At 37.6% G+C, this 14,686-nt stretch overlaps 2 protein-coding genes across 2 annotated transcripts; one reads left to right on the top strand and one right to left on the bottom strand.

The window, feature by feature from the left end:
• Positions 1–6,121: 6,121 nt before the first annotated feature.
• LOC103934639 lies at positions 6,122–9,597 on the top strand. The gene is made up of 4 exons (XM_009344393.2): positions 6,122–6,261; positions 6,640–8,047; positions 8,269–8,294; positions 8,497–9,597. The coding sequence occupies exons 2-4, from the start codon at positions 6,718–6,720 to the stop codon at positions 9,154–9,156; spliced, it is 2,016 nt and encodes a 671-aa protein (XP_009342668.1). The 5' UTR covers positions 6,122–6,261; positions 6,640–6,717; the 3' UTR covers positions 9,157–9,597.
• Positions 9,598–12,960: 3,363 nt separating this feature from the next.
• On the bottom strand, positions 12,961–14,165 carry LOC103937446. The gene has a single exon (XM_009347390.3). The coding sequence runs from the start codon at positions 13,888–13,890 to the stop codon at positions 13,207–13,209; it is 684 nt and encodes a 227-aa protein (XP_009345665.2). The 5' UTR covers positions 13,891–14,165; the 3' UTR covers positions 12,961–13,206.
• Positions 14,166–14,686: the final 521 nt, after the last annotated feature.

Here is a 14,686-nt window from a genome sequence, read left to right as displayed (position 1 = left end):
CAATGTGGTACTTTTGTCACAATTATGTTAAAAATTATGTTAAGTGATGATGTGGCACATAGATGGGCCCCACAAGATTTACGTGTTTTTATTACAAATGGTCCCTGAAATTGACCCACACCATCAAGATGGTCCCTAAAATTGAAAATCGATGAATGTAGTCCTTGAAAATAGGTGTCGCAAATCAATATGATCATTCCGCCATAATTCTGTAAATTTTTTTTGTTATGTGTTGATGGGGGTTTAATAATTAATTTAAAAAAGTTGTCTAAATACCTTTTTGCACAATGAATTTTTTCTTATAGTGGGACTTACTTCGAAGATAGATCCCTTCCATAAATTCTCAAAGGCACAAGGCTTAACCAAAGCCTAAGAGGGGTTTGAAAATAATTTTCAACCAATAATAGACACATCTCGGTTATAACCTCATTATCTCCAGGCAGACTTCGCCGTTCTTTGAGTCACCAGACCACCCAGGAAGCTCCGAACAAGCTCTCCAAGATTAAGGTTGTGAAGATGTTGATCGCCTAAATGTTAATGGTGATGTCCCAAAAGTCGTTGTCAATCAGCCAAGCTGTCACCAAAGGTGATCTCCATCTAGGTTCAATTCGGTGAAGGTTGTCGAAATGTGTAAAGATGGGTGTATTGAGAATTTTTTAAAAGAATAAACAGCAAAAGAGGTAAAGGAATGTGGATTGGGATCGGAGCTGAATGCAGACTAGGTTTTTGGGTTCACAACTTTTTATTAACTATTAAATTATTAAACCTATTTGCAATTTTTTAAATTTAATTAGACTTATGTGATCCATTTATGTGTCACATCAGCACATAATATAATTTTTGACATAATTGTGACGAAATGACTACATTAATTTGGGACATTTACTTGTGGGACTACATTGATTGATTATAAATTTCAAGGACTATTTTTATGTCACAAGTCAATTTCAAGGACCATTTTGATGTCGCATGTCAATTTCAAGGACCATTTGTGAGAAAAAAAGAACTTATGGGACCCATTTATGTGCCACATTAGCACATAACAAAATTTTTAACAGAATTGTGACGGAAGGACCACATTGATTTGAGAAACTTATTTTTAGGGATTACATTGATTGGTTTTCAATTTAAGGGACCATTTGTGATAAAAATCCTTCTTTATAAAATTTCTAAAATTTCCTAATTTTCCTTCTAAAATTTTTGTGAGACTATAAAACTTGAGTGCATGAGAATATATAATAGAATTTTACGGCTTAATTTTCATTGTATTGCATAACTGAAATATATATACAAGATACAATCCTTGTTCTATAAGGAAACAATAAACAATAAAGGATACACACATATATCCTTCCTAATAAAGGATTCCTAATATTTACAACACATTTACATACCCTTTAATTACTACTCACGACAACACTCCCCCTCAAGTTGGAGCATAGATATCACACATGCCCAACTTGACAAATGAGTCACCAAAAGATCTACTACACACGACATGAGTGAGGATATCTGCAAGCTGCTCTTCCGAGTTCACAAACGGTATTGACACAATCTTTTTCTCAAGCTTTTCCTTAATAAAATGACGATCAACCTCCACATGCTTTGTTTTGTCATGTTGTACCAAGTTCTTTGCAATCTCCTGTGCGGATTTATTACCACAATACAAGCTTATGGCCTCTTTTGCTTTGAAACCTAGACCCCAAAGTAACTTACGTAACCAAAGAACTTCACATACTATATGTGCCATACCTCTGAATTCAACCTCAGCTGAAGACCTTGACACCACATTTTTCTTCTTGCTTCTCCAAGTAACTAGATTTCCGCCAACAAACGTAAAGTATCCAGAAGTAGAGTGCCTATTAGTCACATCACCTACCTAATCAGCATTGGTAAATCCCTCAATCCTCAGATGATCGGAATTTTTATACAAAATTCCTTTTCCCGAAGCCAACTTCAGATAAGCTAAAATTCGCATAACAGCTACCATACGATCCACACTCGGTGAGTGCATAAACTGACTCGCTACACTTAACTGCATAGGTTATATCCGGATAGGTATGAGCTAAATAATTAGTCTTCTTACCAGCCTCTGATATCTGCTTTTATCTATCGGTTCTTGATCTGGATAAATTCCCAAGTAATGTTTCACCACAATGGGAGTATCCACTGGTTTACACCCAAGCATACCTATTTCCTTCAATACATCCAGAACATATTTTCGTTGAGACAAGAAAATACCTTTGGATAAACGAGCAACTTCAACTCCAAGAAAAAACTTTAAGTCACCTAAACTCTTCATCTCAAACTCGACAGAAAGATTCTTCTCTAGTTTGACAATCTCATCTGAATCATCACCTGTTATTATCATATCATCTACATAAATAATCAAGGTTGTCACTTTACCATTTCTCCACTTCACAAATAAAGTATGATCATAATGAATTTGATAATACCCATTCTTTCTCATGACCTGAGTGAACCTCCCAAACCATGCACGAGGTGATTACTTTAGCCCATAAAGTGACTTTCGTAATCGGCACACTCCTGATTTTTCTCCGTTACTATACCGTGGAGGGAAATCCATATGCACATTTTCCTCTAGATGTCCATGAAGAAACACATTTTTTACATCAAATTGTTTCAGTGGCCAATTCCAATTTGCAGCTAATGAGATAAGGACTCGTACCGTATTATCTTAGCCACGGAAGAGAAAGTTTCCTGATAATCAACTCTGTATGTTTGAGTATACCCTTTCGCCACCAACCTTGCTTTATACCTGTCGAGTGATCCGTTAGCCTTGTATTTAACTGTAAAAATCCATTGGCACCCAACTGGCTTTTTTCCTTTTGGCAGCTCAACTACTTCCCATGTATTATTTTTCTGCAATACCCTTATCTCTTCATCCATTGCTTCGGTCCATTCTCGATTCTTCAAAGCGTCTTCTACTCGAGTTGGTACTTGAATTGAATCCACATTATTCACCCAAGCTTGACATTCGGATGAAAGGTTTTTACAGGACAGGTAATTGGCTATAGGATACTTCACTTTTTCCTCTAGAGAGAACCTGTCAAGAGGTACACCATAATTTTTCCTTGGTGGCAATTTATATGTACTTATAACATCATTAGTTACATGAGTATGACTAGTGCTTACCTAAGGGATATCCAGAGAAGATGTATTGGACATCAGCATTGTTGAACTAGAGAGAGGGAGGAAGCTGCGACCATTGTGGGCTGATCATCAGTGCACTCCCCTTCGGTAGCACCAACACACGGACTGATAGTCTCTTCCTCGGCAAGAAGTTGCGGAATACTTGGAGCAGGTTCTGTGAGAACCTGCTGTCTACTCACAACAGGCTTGGCAGGAGGAGACCGAGTATCATCACCTGCATCACTCAGCACACCGTGCACTCCCCTTGAAGACCTTGCCTCTTGTACATCCAACCATTTGAAAACACCATCAAGATCACAACTAGAACTCCCCCCCCTTTGTGATCGAAGAGTGGTGATATGGGAGTATAAAAATATTTAGACTCAGAAAAGGTCACATCCATGGTGATATACATGTGACGAGTGGCAGGGTGGTAACACTTGTAACCTTTCTAGTGGGATGCAAAACCCACAAAGACACACCGAAGAGCATAATGATCCAATTTACTGTGATGAATCTTATGAATATGAACATAAGCAACACATCAAAACACTCGAGGAGTGAGAGTATTGGTAGAAACAACCGGAACATGTTCCGTCAACACTTTGAGTGGAGTACGAAATTCTACAACTCGGGATGGCATGCGATTTATAACATACACGGCATAGGTGATGGCGTCTGGCCAAAAACTCTTAGGCACTGACCCATCAATAAGCAATGCACGAGCAGTTTCCAAAATATGACGGTTTTTTCTCTCAGCTACCCCATTTTGTTGTGGGGTATGCGAACACGTTGTCTCATGAAGAATTCCTTGATCACGGAAAAAAATAGATAGCTCAGAGTCAACATATTCTCCCCCATTATCAGTACGAAGAACCTTAATAACGAAGGAGTATTGTGTAGCCATGATCTAAGAGAAAGACGAAATAATCATACTAACATCACTTTTATGTTTCAATAGATAAACCCATGTCATACAAGTGCAATCATCAACAAACGTAATAAACCATTTAATTCCCGAAGTAGTATTAATAAAGGAAGACCCTCACACATCAGAGTGTACTAGCGCAAATGGAGAAGATGTTCTATTCATACTTGGAGGGAATGAAGCACGATGACTTTTGGCTAAAATACATACTTCACATTTCAATTCTGAGTCTTCAACACCACTGAACAAATCAGGTAATATATGTTTCAAATAACCAAACGATGCATGCCCCAAATGACGATACAATAACAATACCTTCCGTAGATTACTATTACGTGACGCATGAACCAAATTAGCTCTTCCAGGAATTACGTCATCCACATAATATAGCCTCTCTCTCTTAGTGCCACGCCCAATGATCTCCTTTGTTTGAATATCCTGAAGCAAGCAAAATGAAGGATACATTAATACAACACAATCCAATTATTCAATGACTTGAGGTACATACAATAAGTGATAGGACAATGACGGAACCAATAAACAATTATGGAAGGGAAGAGATGGTGTAAGAGACACTGTTCCCTCTCCAACAACAGCAGCAGTAGAACCATTGGCAGTTACCACACACTTTCTATGAGGACGTGTCATAGATTGAAATAAGATTTTATCATATGTCATATGATCTGTTGCATCGGAATCCAAAATCCAACCTGCATTCGTCATTGTAATAACTCACAAGACAGTAATACACGACAATCACAACACCACACCAATTACAGAACCACACGTTGCAAGGAACACAAGCAACAGCCAATCACGGCAATTACAAAAAAAATTACAGACTGCAGCACCAGAAGAGCACGGCAAAGAAAAACACTCTCACGAAATTCACACAGTACAAAATAAGGTGGCAGCACAACACAACTTTCCACGCAACAACTCTAATTAGAGAACACATCCAATATCGTAGTAGCCTCAAGTATTTGTATGGTAGCAGACAAGCAGCAGATAACTACACACTGCAAGTCAATACACGGTACACTTGCAGAAGCACAACACCACACACAGCAGCAGCAAGATCACACTGTTGCAAATCCACTATACACGATCTGATCAATTTCTGCAACAAGCAACGTAAGAACAAGTCGACCGAACACAGCAGTGGAAGAAAATATTGTTTTACAGTTTCCAGGGTTACGGCAAACTAGGCTCTAATGCCAAATAGAATTTTACGGCTTAATTTTCATTATATTGCATAAATGAAATATATATACAAGATACAATCCTTGTTCTATAAGGAAACAATAAACAATAAAGGACACACACATATATCCTTCCTAATAAAGAATTCCTAATATTTACAACATATTTACATACCCTTTAATTACTACTCACGGGAACATATATCACATCTTATCTTTTTTTTTACGAGTCAAAACTTCTTAAAACTTTTTGAAACTACAAGATATAATATGAACTATTGCAACTTTCGAAACGCTAGAGCCTATTAAATCCGATCTTTTCTCATAACTCTTAAATCACTAATTGATGCTTCGTGAAGGTTCACGTAATTTCGCCAATTTAGTTCAAAAAATTTCAAAAATCTTTTGTTTATCTCTTCTAAATTAAGGAGTATTGCAAAAGGAGAAGTAATTGCCAAGTACTCATATGTCTTTACAATGTAACAGTGTGTCACATATTACATCCAAATTAACCATATACTCATACGTGTTGTGCATTACAAACCCATTTAATGCATACCATGTTAAAAAAATAAAAAATAAAGTTCCCATTTTGTCCTAATTTTCTAATAAAATGATGCATGCACATACATTTATGAACAAATATACACAATAATATAAAGTATTTAAATGAATAAACAAAAGAAAAAGTATAAAAACAGCTTGGAAAAGTGCAGGTGAATTGGGTCGCCTCCCCCTTTTCTCCCCTATTTGGCCAAGGCTTGGAGCTCACAGATTGTGGCTGTGGCTATCTGGCTGAGCAAACACTGTCAAGCCTCTGCTTTCAGATCCTCCGTCCTCTACCTCTTCCTCTGCTTCTCACCCCCTTTAATAAAAGCTTTTCTCTTTTGGGTTTCATATCTCTCTCTCTCTCTCTCTCTCTCTCTCTCTCTCTGTGCTTTGGTTACCATCTCCTCCCCTGGATCTTCACCTGTGGAGGTAACTTTGGCTTCAATTCTCTCTTTCGCCCTATTTTTTGTTAGTTAATTTTTGAAATGATATACTTGGTTGCAATTATCTGTGTACAAATATATTGGAATTTTATGTGCCTGCATTAACAAAAATTGAAAAGTAGGTTTCTTTAGCAATAAGAATAATACCCAGGAGAGTTTTTATTTTTTATTTTTTTATTTTTTATTTTTTTTTAATTTTTTTGCCCACAGTTATAATCTGGGAAAAGAATGTGATCTTTTTTAGTTTAAATTTGGAACTTTTATATACATATTGGATTACCATGGCTTCGAATTTCTCATTTTTTTTATGTAACATATGGAAATATGGACGTTGATGCTTTTTGTTGGTGTCTTGGGTGTTTAGGTGATTTTCGATGAGCCATTGAGATAAACTTGGTATTTTCGAACTTGGGTAGTTTATAAGTGCATTAGTGCGTTTATCATGTCTGATCGGGTTGCGCGATCGTATCATGGTAGTGAAGGAACAAGTGAGCTAGCTTCACATCCTTACGAATCTGTTTGGATGGCTCATTGGATGTGCAGAAGTTGTAAGTCAGAAACCAAAGCTTGTGGCCATGTATCAATTCGTTATGAGGAGGCGCAACAACACAATCGTGGTGTTAAGAAGCATTCCTTGTTTAGAGGGTTCGGAGAAGTAACTGAACCAAAGAGAGTAAGAAAGATCGATGGGGGTCTCAGTCTGGCAGAGAGTTCAAAGAAAACAAGGAAAGCGATATCAGAAGGCCAGTCCTTTCCAATGTTCAGTGTTCCTCCAAAGGCTAGTGTGGCTAAACCAAATCAGAAAAATTCTACTTTCCATGGGGGAGTACTTACTGAGTGTAGCCCACCAGCATTGCCTGCCTGGACTCATACTGATGCATGGGCTTTGGGAGCCACATCACCGCCTCCAGAGCAACAGGTGAAATATCATAATTTTCTTGATAACAATAGCCTAGCTGTTTCCAAGTCTTTTCAGGATGAATCAACGAGATCAGATTCCAAAATTGTGCCACATCAACTAAAGGGTGGGCGTACTTTCTCATCTTTCCTGTGTAGTGAAAAGGAAATTAATCTATCCAACTCTCTTTTTGCATCTCCACAACATGTCACAAACAGTTACAATCACACGTTGTTGGCTCACGAGAAAAACTTCGATAACAATTTTGTCTCTAGAAGATCAGGAGGTCCATTACCAAGGCAGAATGATATGGTTTTTTTACAGCACAACCCCTCCACAAGCAGTAAGCAGCAACCGAATTTTTTCGGTAGGAATTTCCTGGAAATGCAAAATCAGTCTGGTATTGGATTGCTTTCAAGCCACACCAGTCCCCAAGAGGTGACCGAACTGGAAAAGGTATTTCACCGATCTCTGCCAAGCCTGCAGTGTTCTGTGCATAACACAGAGACTATGAGAATATGTGCTACTGTCAACGCTGAGGAAGAATCATCTAGAGGTCCTCCCGTGGTTTCAAAGACAACTCACCATTTTCAGATCACAAAAAAGACTGGTGTTAACTTGCCTGAACGAGGTCAAGTGTTCGGACAGTCAACTGCATCAACAAAATTGAAAGGAAAAGCTTTCGGTGATCTTTTTGGTTTTTCCACGGACTATGGTCTCCCTGCTCAGCCTAGATTAAAGCTACTACCTTACAGGAGCCCTACAGAGAGTAACGGAGAGGAAGATGTAAGAGATGTCGAGGCTTATGCACTCGAATCATCATCTGAAACAGATATTTTGGACATGGATGCTTTCCAGGATAACCTTCTTCCTGGTAGTTACATTTATATTTCAGGAATCTCAGCTTGGTTGAACATTATTTATACCATGTTAAATGTATAGGCTATTTAACTTTTGCAGCATCATGTTTGGATTAACATATGTTTTAGCAAGTAATTATTATTAAGTTCATACAGTATAAACATATAATAAGTTTTTCAGTGTTCTGTTTCATCATGCCTTTTGGCTAATAATGGGTTTTGCTTGTTGAATCAGGTGTAGCGTCATCCACATCAGATAAGGTAACTTTTACAAATTCCGTTTTTGTGAATAATTAGTTAAGATCCATAGTTTGGAATTACTGTTTGTTCACACCCGAAACACCTTATATGCTGCATTCCAAGGAAATTGGCTTTTAAAGGATCATGCTATGTTGGATTGAATTTAATAATGTGTTAAGCATAGCACTAAATAGGAAGCTATTCCAATTTTCGAATTTTGCAGCATGTTGAGAGTACCAAGAAGTCACCAAAATCTCGATCAGCCTTCACTTCAGGTGGAGAAGAGAATGGAGCTAGACTTCTGTACACAAAATTACCTGATATAAATCAAGAGCTTCCTGATTCAGCAGAAGAAAGGGAGACGAGCACTTCCAGAACCCAAAGTTTGGGTGCGGAACATCTCCTTTCTCATGCTGAGCAGCCGACAAATTCGAACTGCAATGCGTGTCAAGAAGGATCTCATGGACTAGAAACAAGAAGCAGTTGGATTAAACGGCTCAAGTTGTCTGCAACTCAGCCAGCTTATGGTGCAAAAAGCTCAAACAGTAGATTTCTTGGTAAAGAACAGATGGTGCCAGATCAAGCTGCAATGCTATTAAGGGATTGGGAGTCGTCTCCCATTGACTCAGCCAGGAAAGGTCGAAATATAATGCTTTCTCATCCTTGGATTCAGAGGTGGTCTAAAGTACCATCCCAAAAGAAGTCTGAAAAAGTTGTTTTTCAATCACAATGTTCGAAGCCAACCGTAGATGAGTTTCAGAAGAAGCAATTTCCAAGCATTGCTGCTATGGCACTCATGGGAAAGGCCATGAGTGGTTTCCATCCATGTGAGTTTACGAACAAAGGGTCTTTTGTAGTTTGGAGTACCAAGGATATTAAATAGGTAAGTTATGCAACTCCGGAAAGAAGAGTACCATTTATGCGGATTACACTGGTGGTCATCTGTACATGATATGGTCCAGAGATCCTGTTTAAGCTGATGGTGATACGGAGGTTTTGATAGAGACGAGTTCAGGACGTACAATGCAGAGAATCACTTGCATCTTCAGCTTCTCTTGAACTGTGATACTCGTCTTAATACACCGCTACATCCAGAGACTGACATGGAGAAACTAGCAGCGATCCTCGGCTACCAAGTTTTAGTAAAGAAAATGTGAGCAACTTTTACAATTCCTGCGCTTTCTGATTGTATATTCTAATATGTTGTGCTTGTTAATTCTTGGTTTAAGGTTGTGAGACATATGCCATCAGTTTTCCTCCATTTTCTTTGGTTGATAGGTTGTTTATTTAAGAGAGCAATGAATTTCCAGTTTTATTAGGCAAATTTTGCTGATCCTTTTATACCTCTAAAATATTTGGCATGCAATGAATATTTTGTCCACTTTTTTAAAACTAAAAATTTATACCAAGTAAGTTTTTATTTTTTAAAAAATGAAAATTGAAAACTGAAAATGATAACGTTCCGAAGTAGAGATTATTTGTTCAAATATCCGTCTAATTCAAAGAAAAAAAATCCTATTTAACTGGTAAACGAAATATAAATGGAGAATGGAAGGTCTAGGGTTTCTGCATGCAAGCCGCTGCCGGCGTCCTAGCGCTGGTCTCTTGTGCGTGTCCTCTAGGTTTTTCAATTGGGTTAGAGATAATTGCATTAGGGGTAAGCAGATCTCTGTTGATTACATACTAGGTGAGTGCTTGGTTACCCTAATTAGGTTTTCGATAATTGGAAATAGGTTAATCATGAGTTCGAATAGGTTGGGGTGGAGTGCTAATTGGTTTCTAGATAAGTGGGTGGTGAGCTCCGAGGAGTTGTTTGAACTGATGTATCCTCATTTCCCAAGTGTTGTAGCTTTTTAGTGGTGTCCGAATTGGTGTGAGAAATTAGGGTTCTTTACTTTGTTATTTTCTTTTTGCATTGTTTTCTGGTTGGCAATTGGTCTCTTTGCCTTACTGTTATTATGGGTTCTGGCTTGTGGGCTTGTGCCGTTGGGTGACGTTCTAATTTCTGTGTTTGTGGAAACTTGTTTCTTCGAATTTGGGGTTGTTTTTTGCTGCTCTAATTATGATTGGAGTTACTTGGGGTGTTGGACTTGGTTAACTTTCTTTCGGGGTTGCTGTCCCTGGGGATGTTTGATCTTCCCAAGTTCCTTTTTGCTTATTCTTTTTGTCTTTAGGCTGGCGTTTTTGGAGTTTTTGGTTTTATGACCTATGGTGTAGGTTTTTTTGAGTTTCATTTTCTTGCTGTTCTTTATTATGTTAGTGTGCTTTGATGGCTAGTTTCCCTTAAGCATTTCTATATATTCTGGTTTTGGTAGTGTCTCCTCATCCTATCAAAATTCTTATTTTCTTCTCTTTTGTTTCCCAGAGTTCTCAAAATGACTAACCCTCAGCTTGCTGCTTCCTCCTCTAGTAATGCCCGTAGGCATAGAATTTGTTTTGAGGGTTATATCTCGAGCTGGGAGAATCCTTTCCTTGTTCCACAACCTGGTCATGACCTAGTTGTTGTTGAAAAGGCTATGAGCACGTTCATTGTGGAACGTGGAGTGACCAGGTTGAATACCCATTTATTCTTTTCTATTAATGTTGAGCACATGTTATCTAGGGTTCTTATGGGGAAGATGTTCGGCCAACCTCTTGATGCTCGTTTGATTAAGTGGAAGCTAGGGCTTCTGTGGAAGAATGAGGTGAATAACACCTTTTATTTGGAGCACTTCGGAAGGAAATGGTTTGCACTCGAATCAATTACAAATCAATTACAAATCTAAACTGCCTATTAATAGAACTCTGATTTTCAACCAAAACTATATGAAATTACTATTTTAACATCCTCATCAAAAATTGAACAAAAATAAAAAAAAGGGCAATTTAGTAATTACAGAAACATAAATTTTGTTGTGTTTTTACAGTAACCTCATAGCCAGGTTAGTATAGCAAGCCCTAATTTTTTTTAAAACAAATTATTCATCATTATCCTAATTTTCATAACTGATTTTTATTTTATTTTTTAATTCTAAAACCTAATCACCTCATAATAAAAAATAAAAAATAAACAAAATGAAATGGTTCACACAGTGTATGTGGATATCTACTCATTCATATTAATCAAAGGGAAAACCAATTAATTAAGAGCATTTCTCAATCTATTCATGCATATTGACTCCTAACTGGTATATTTGACTCCTAACTGGTTAGACACGTGCCACATTTTAATTGGGTTACTACTTGACACTGCCATATGGCAAGAACATTCTTGAAGATCTTGGAAATATATTTGCTCACCATTCCGAGGTAGTGGTAATACTCACCACCCTTTTGGTTGTTCGTTGGATGAGTTTAAATTGATCTATCTACTATACAAATTTTAAAATTTAAATTCATTGAATGATAATTAACAGAATAATAAGCATCACAAACATTTTAAGATAATGAGCAAAAACGCACTCGAAGATCTTTTATCAAACTAGAGCTTCTCGACTCCTAGCTTGTACCAAGTAGTAACAGTAAGTCTACCAATTCTTTTATTTTACACATATTCATACACACACTTCTTTAAATAAACTACAAGTAATATGAAGAACTCTTTTCTAAATTCTGTTTAAAATATTGAGAATCCAATAAGGTTATAGTTTAGTGGGTATAGCAAAGGTCATTAGAAGTACACTGTGTACCAACATCTAGTGCTTTGTATAGTTGGATGATGTCCCTCTTACTTTGGTCTTGTGTTGTTGGGGTAAAGAATAAAACTGTAAGGATGCTCATCCATATGAATCTGTCCACCCAAGTCTATGGATTATGGAATGGCTGAAAAACTGGCTGTCAAAACTGCGTTGGGGGAAGACCCGTTTGGTGGGCAGGATGAGATGAGTTATTTCTAATTAAATTTGACTTGTAGCCCAGCTAATGTTTGGTAAGAAAAATTGTAACAAGGACTGGATTGGCTACAAATCTGAAATAAGGGAAAATATGATGGGTTATGTAACCCAATCACACACATGAGTTATGTAACACATCTCTGTCAATCTAATCATATTCCTAAGGCCCAATCCAATCCAGTTCACCAAACAAGCTACAATTTGCTATATTTGTTTCAGTTTCATAGGACCACACTCATCAGACTTTATGATCCTAACTTATCCCATTATGGTAATTAACAAGAAAATTTGGAATTTATGCATTATAATGTGTTAGAACAGAACTTCGAATACATTCTTTGCCATTATGCCCATTTATTTGAGCCTTACCAAACATCTATGGAAAATTCTCTAATTATCAATTTCCTTTTGCCCTATTGGTATATGCTTGGAAAGTCTTATCACGTGGATAACTTTGGAAAACATTGTAGGCCTAGGGTTCGTAAAGCAATGAAGCGAGAGTTGAACTCTAGTCATGAGTGTGAGACTAAATGATCATGTTACCTTGTTTAATGTCGTTTATGACGCACATATTAGATCAGATTGGATAATTCACTAAATTTAAATTAGGTTGATGTAAGGCATGAAACTTGATTTCCAACTTCTAAATTTTGTCCAAATTAATGAGTTAAATAGATTTAATTATAACTTAAAAGGGCTTGATATCGTACCATTTTATTAGGATTGGAAATGATAAGTTTTCTTCATGACTAATTCATCTTCTACCTTCAAATTGAGCAAACTTTAGAAATTGGCTTTCACTTCATCCTTTAACATACATGAATCTATTGAGTTATCCTCCATGAAACGTCACGAGGGAAAGGAGAATAATCATAGTGAAATATGAACAAAGTATAGTAAATTTACACTGCACTCTTGATATAGCTATGTACAAATACATATAGAAATACAAACCCCCACCACCCAACACCTCCCCCCCCCCCCCCCCCCCCCAACAATCAAAAATCCCCAAAAAAAGAAGAAAAAAAGGAACACAAACAGAGACTTCCCCATATTTCACCCTAGTTTACAGAGAACTCTTCTTGCAGTCGAAACTTCTGTTGCCTTGCAATGAAGGACTCAACCTTGCTTCGAAACTCCTCGTTACTCATACCGTCTTCAGGGTACACGCTCCCTGCCAATTTCCCACCAGACTGAACATTTTCCTTTAATTTCTCCGTCTCTGATCGTTTCAGTAAGCGCCGTGAGCTCTTGCAAATCGTGCGTTCTACAATCTCTGACCGACTCCTTGTGAACTTCTTGGCTTCCGAAGAATGAGGAGCTTGCTCAGAAACTATACTATCTTCGGGCCTTTTTTTTATGGCCGGGTACTCAATCCCATCACCACGAAGTTTTTGATTCTTTTCGCTGTTCTGAACAAACTCTTCGTAAAGATCACCACCCGAGCTGTCTATGCTCGAGTCTTTAGCTGAAAATCTGCCCGACTTGGCGTAGAGAATGATAACTATTACATTTCCAACGACAAACACGAAGCGAGGACTTACCATGAAGCCCGATATGTCTTTGAAGTAAGAGGCAGAGTTCTTGACAGCATGAGGGAGTTGGACAGAAAACCTGGAAAGCAAGAGCAGAACAGCAAGCACCTCTATCAACCGAAAGAGTTTTGCGATTTTTCGACGCTGGCGGTATTTCATTATTGCGTTTGCCTTCTCAGCTTTGATGTCATAAAAATTGATTGAATCCATTTTTTGACAACGGGCTGAGTGAGCGAAATCAATGAAAATCCTGAAAAGGGTCTCGAAGATTTTGCGTTTCTCACTCGAAAAGGATTCGGGCTTTGATCGAGGATTCGTAACCTACCATGTCTCTGATGAGAGCCAGTAGGGGTACTACTATCAGAGTAGTAGATTTTGTGAGGATTTTGACTATTGGAAGCATGAAGAGAGAGAGAGAGAGAGAGAGAGAGAGGAAATGAAGTGAAATAAATTGGATTATGAGATGTTGTGTTATTGTGTGTGTTGTTGTTGAACCCTTTACATGGTGCAGGCTTGGTATTTATAGGCCATGAGAATATATAACTTTTTCTTTTTGAAATTTTAGGAGAATAGCTTTTCTTTCTTTTTTAATATTCCATTCATTTGCTTTATATAAAATTTGCAAATTGAGGGTTTATCCAAGGCTCCATTATACTAAGGCTATCCTGTTGCATGATTATTTTTCTAGAATATGGTACTACAGTTGACTAGGATTAGGATATTAACGAGCATGTGTGGAAGTTTTAGCTTTAAGTTTCAATGTATTTTTCATATTTTTGATTGAATGTACAAGGGGGGATATATAATGAGGTAGAAGGTTACAAGCAATCCTACCTTGGCAAATCCTACTAACCTGGTAAACCCTAAAGCTGTCACTCCTTAAATTAAGGGAGTGCAGCAAGTAGCTAGCACACAACTATCAACAAGTCATCTAGATGTCAATCTTCCTCAAATTAAGGGATTAGACTTAATAGAGACTCCCATGAAAAGAGGGAGCATAAAATCT

The sequence above is a fragment of a genome, unplaced genomic scaffold, assembly GCF_019419815.1.
Source record: "Pyrus x bretschneideri cultivar Hongxiangsu unplaced genomic scaffold, Pyrus_bretschneideri_v1 Contig142, whole genome shotgun sequence".
Taxonomy (NCBI): Eukaryota; Viridiplantae; Streptophyta; class Magnoliopsida; order Rosales; family Rosaceae; genus Pyrus; species Pyrus x bretschneideri.
The sequence above is the reverse complement of the archived record's forward strand: the minus strand, read 5'-3'. Positions and strand labels throughout refer to the sequence as shown.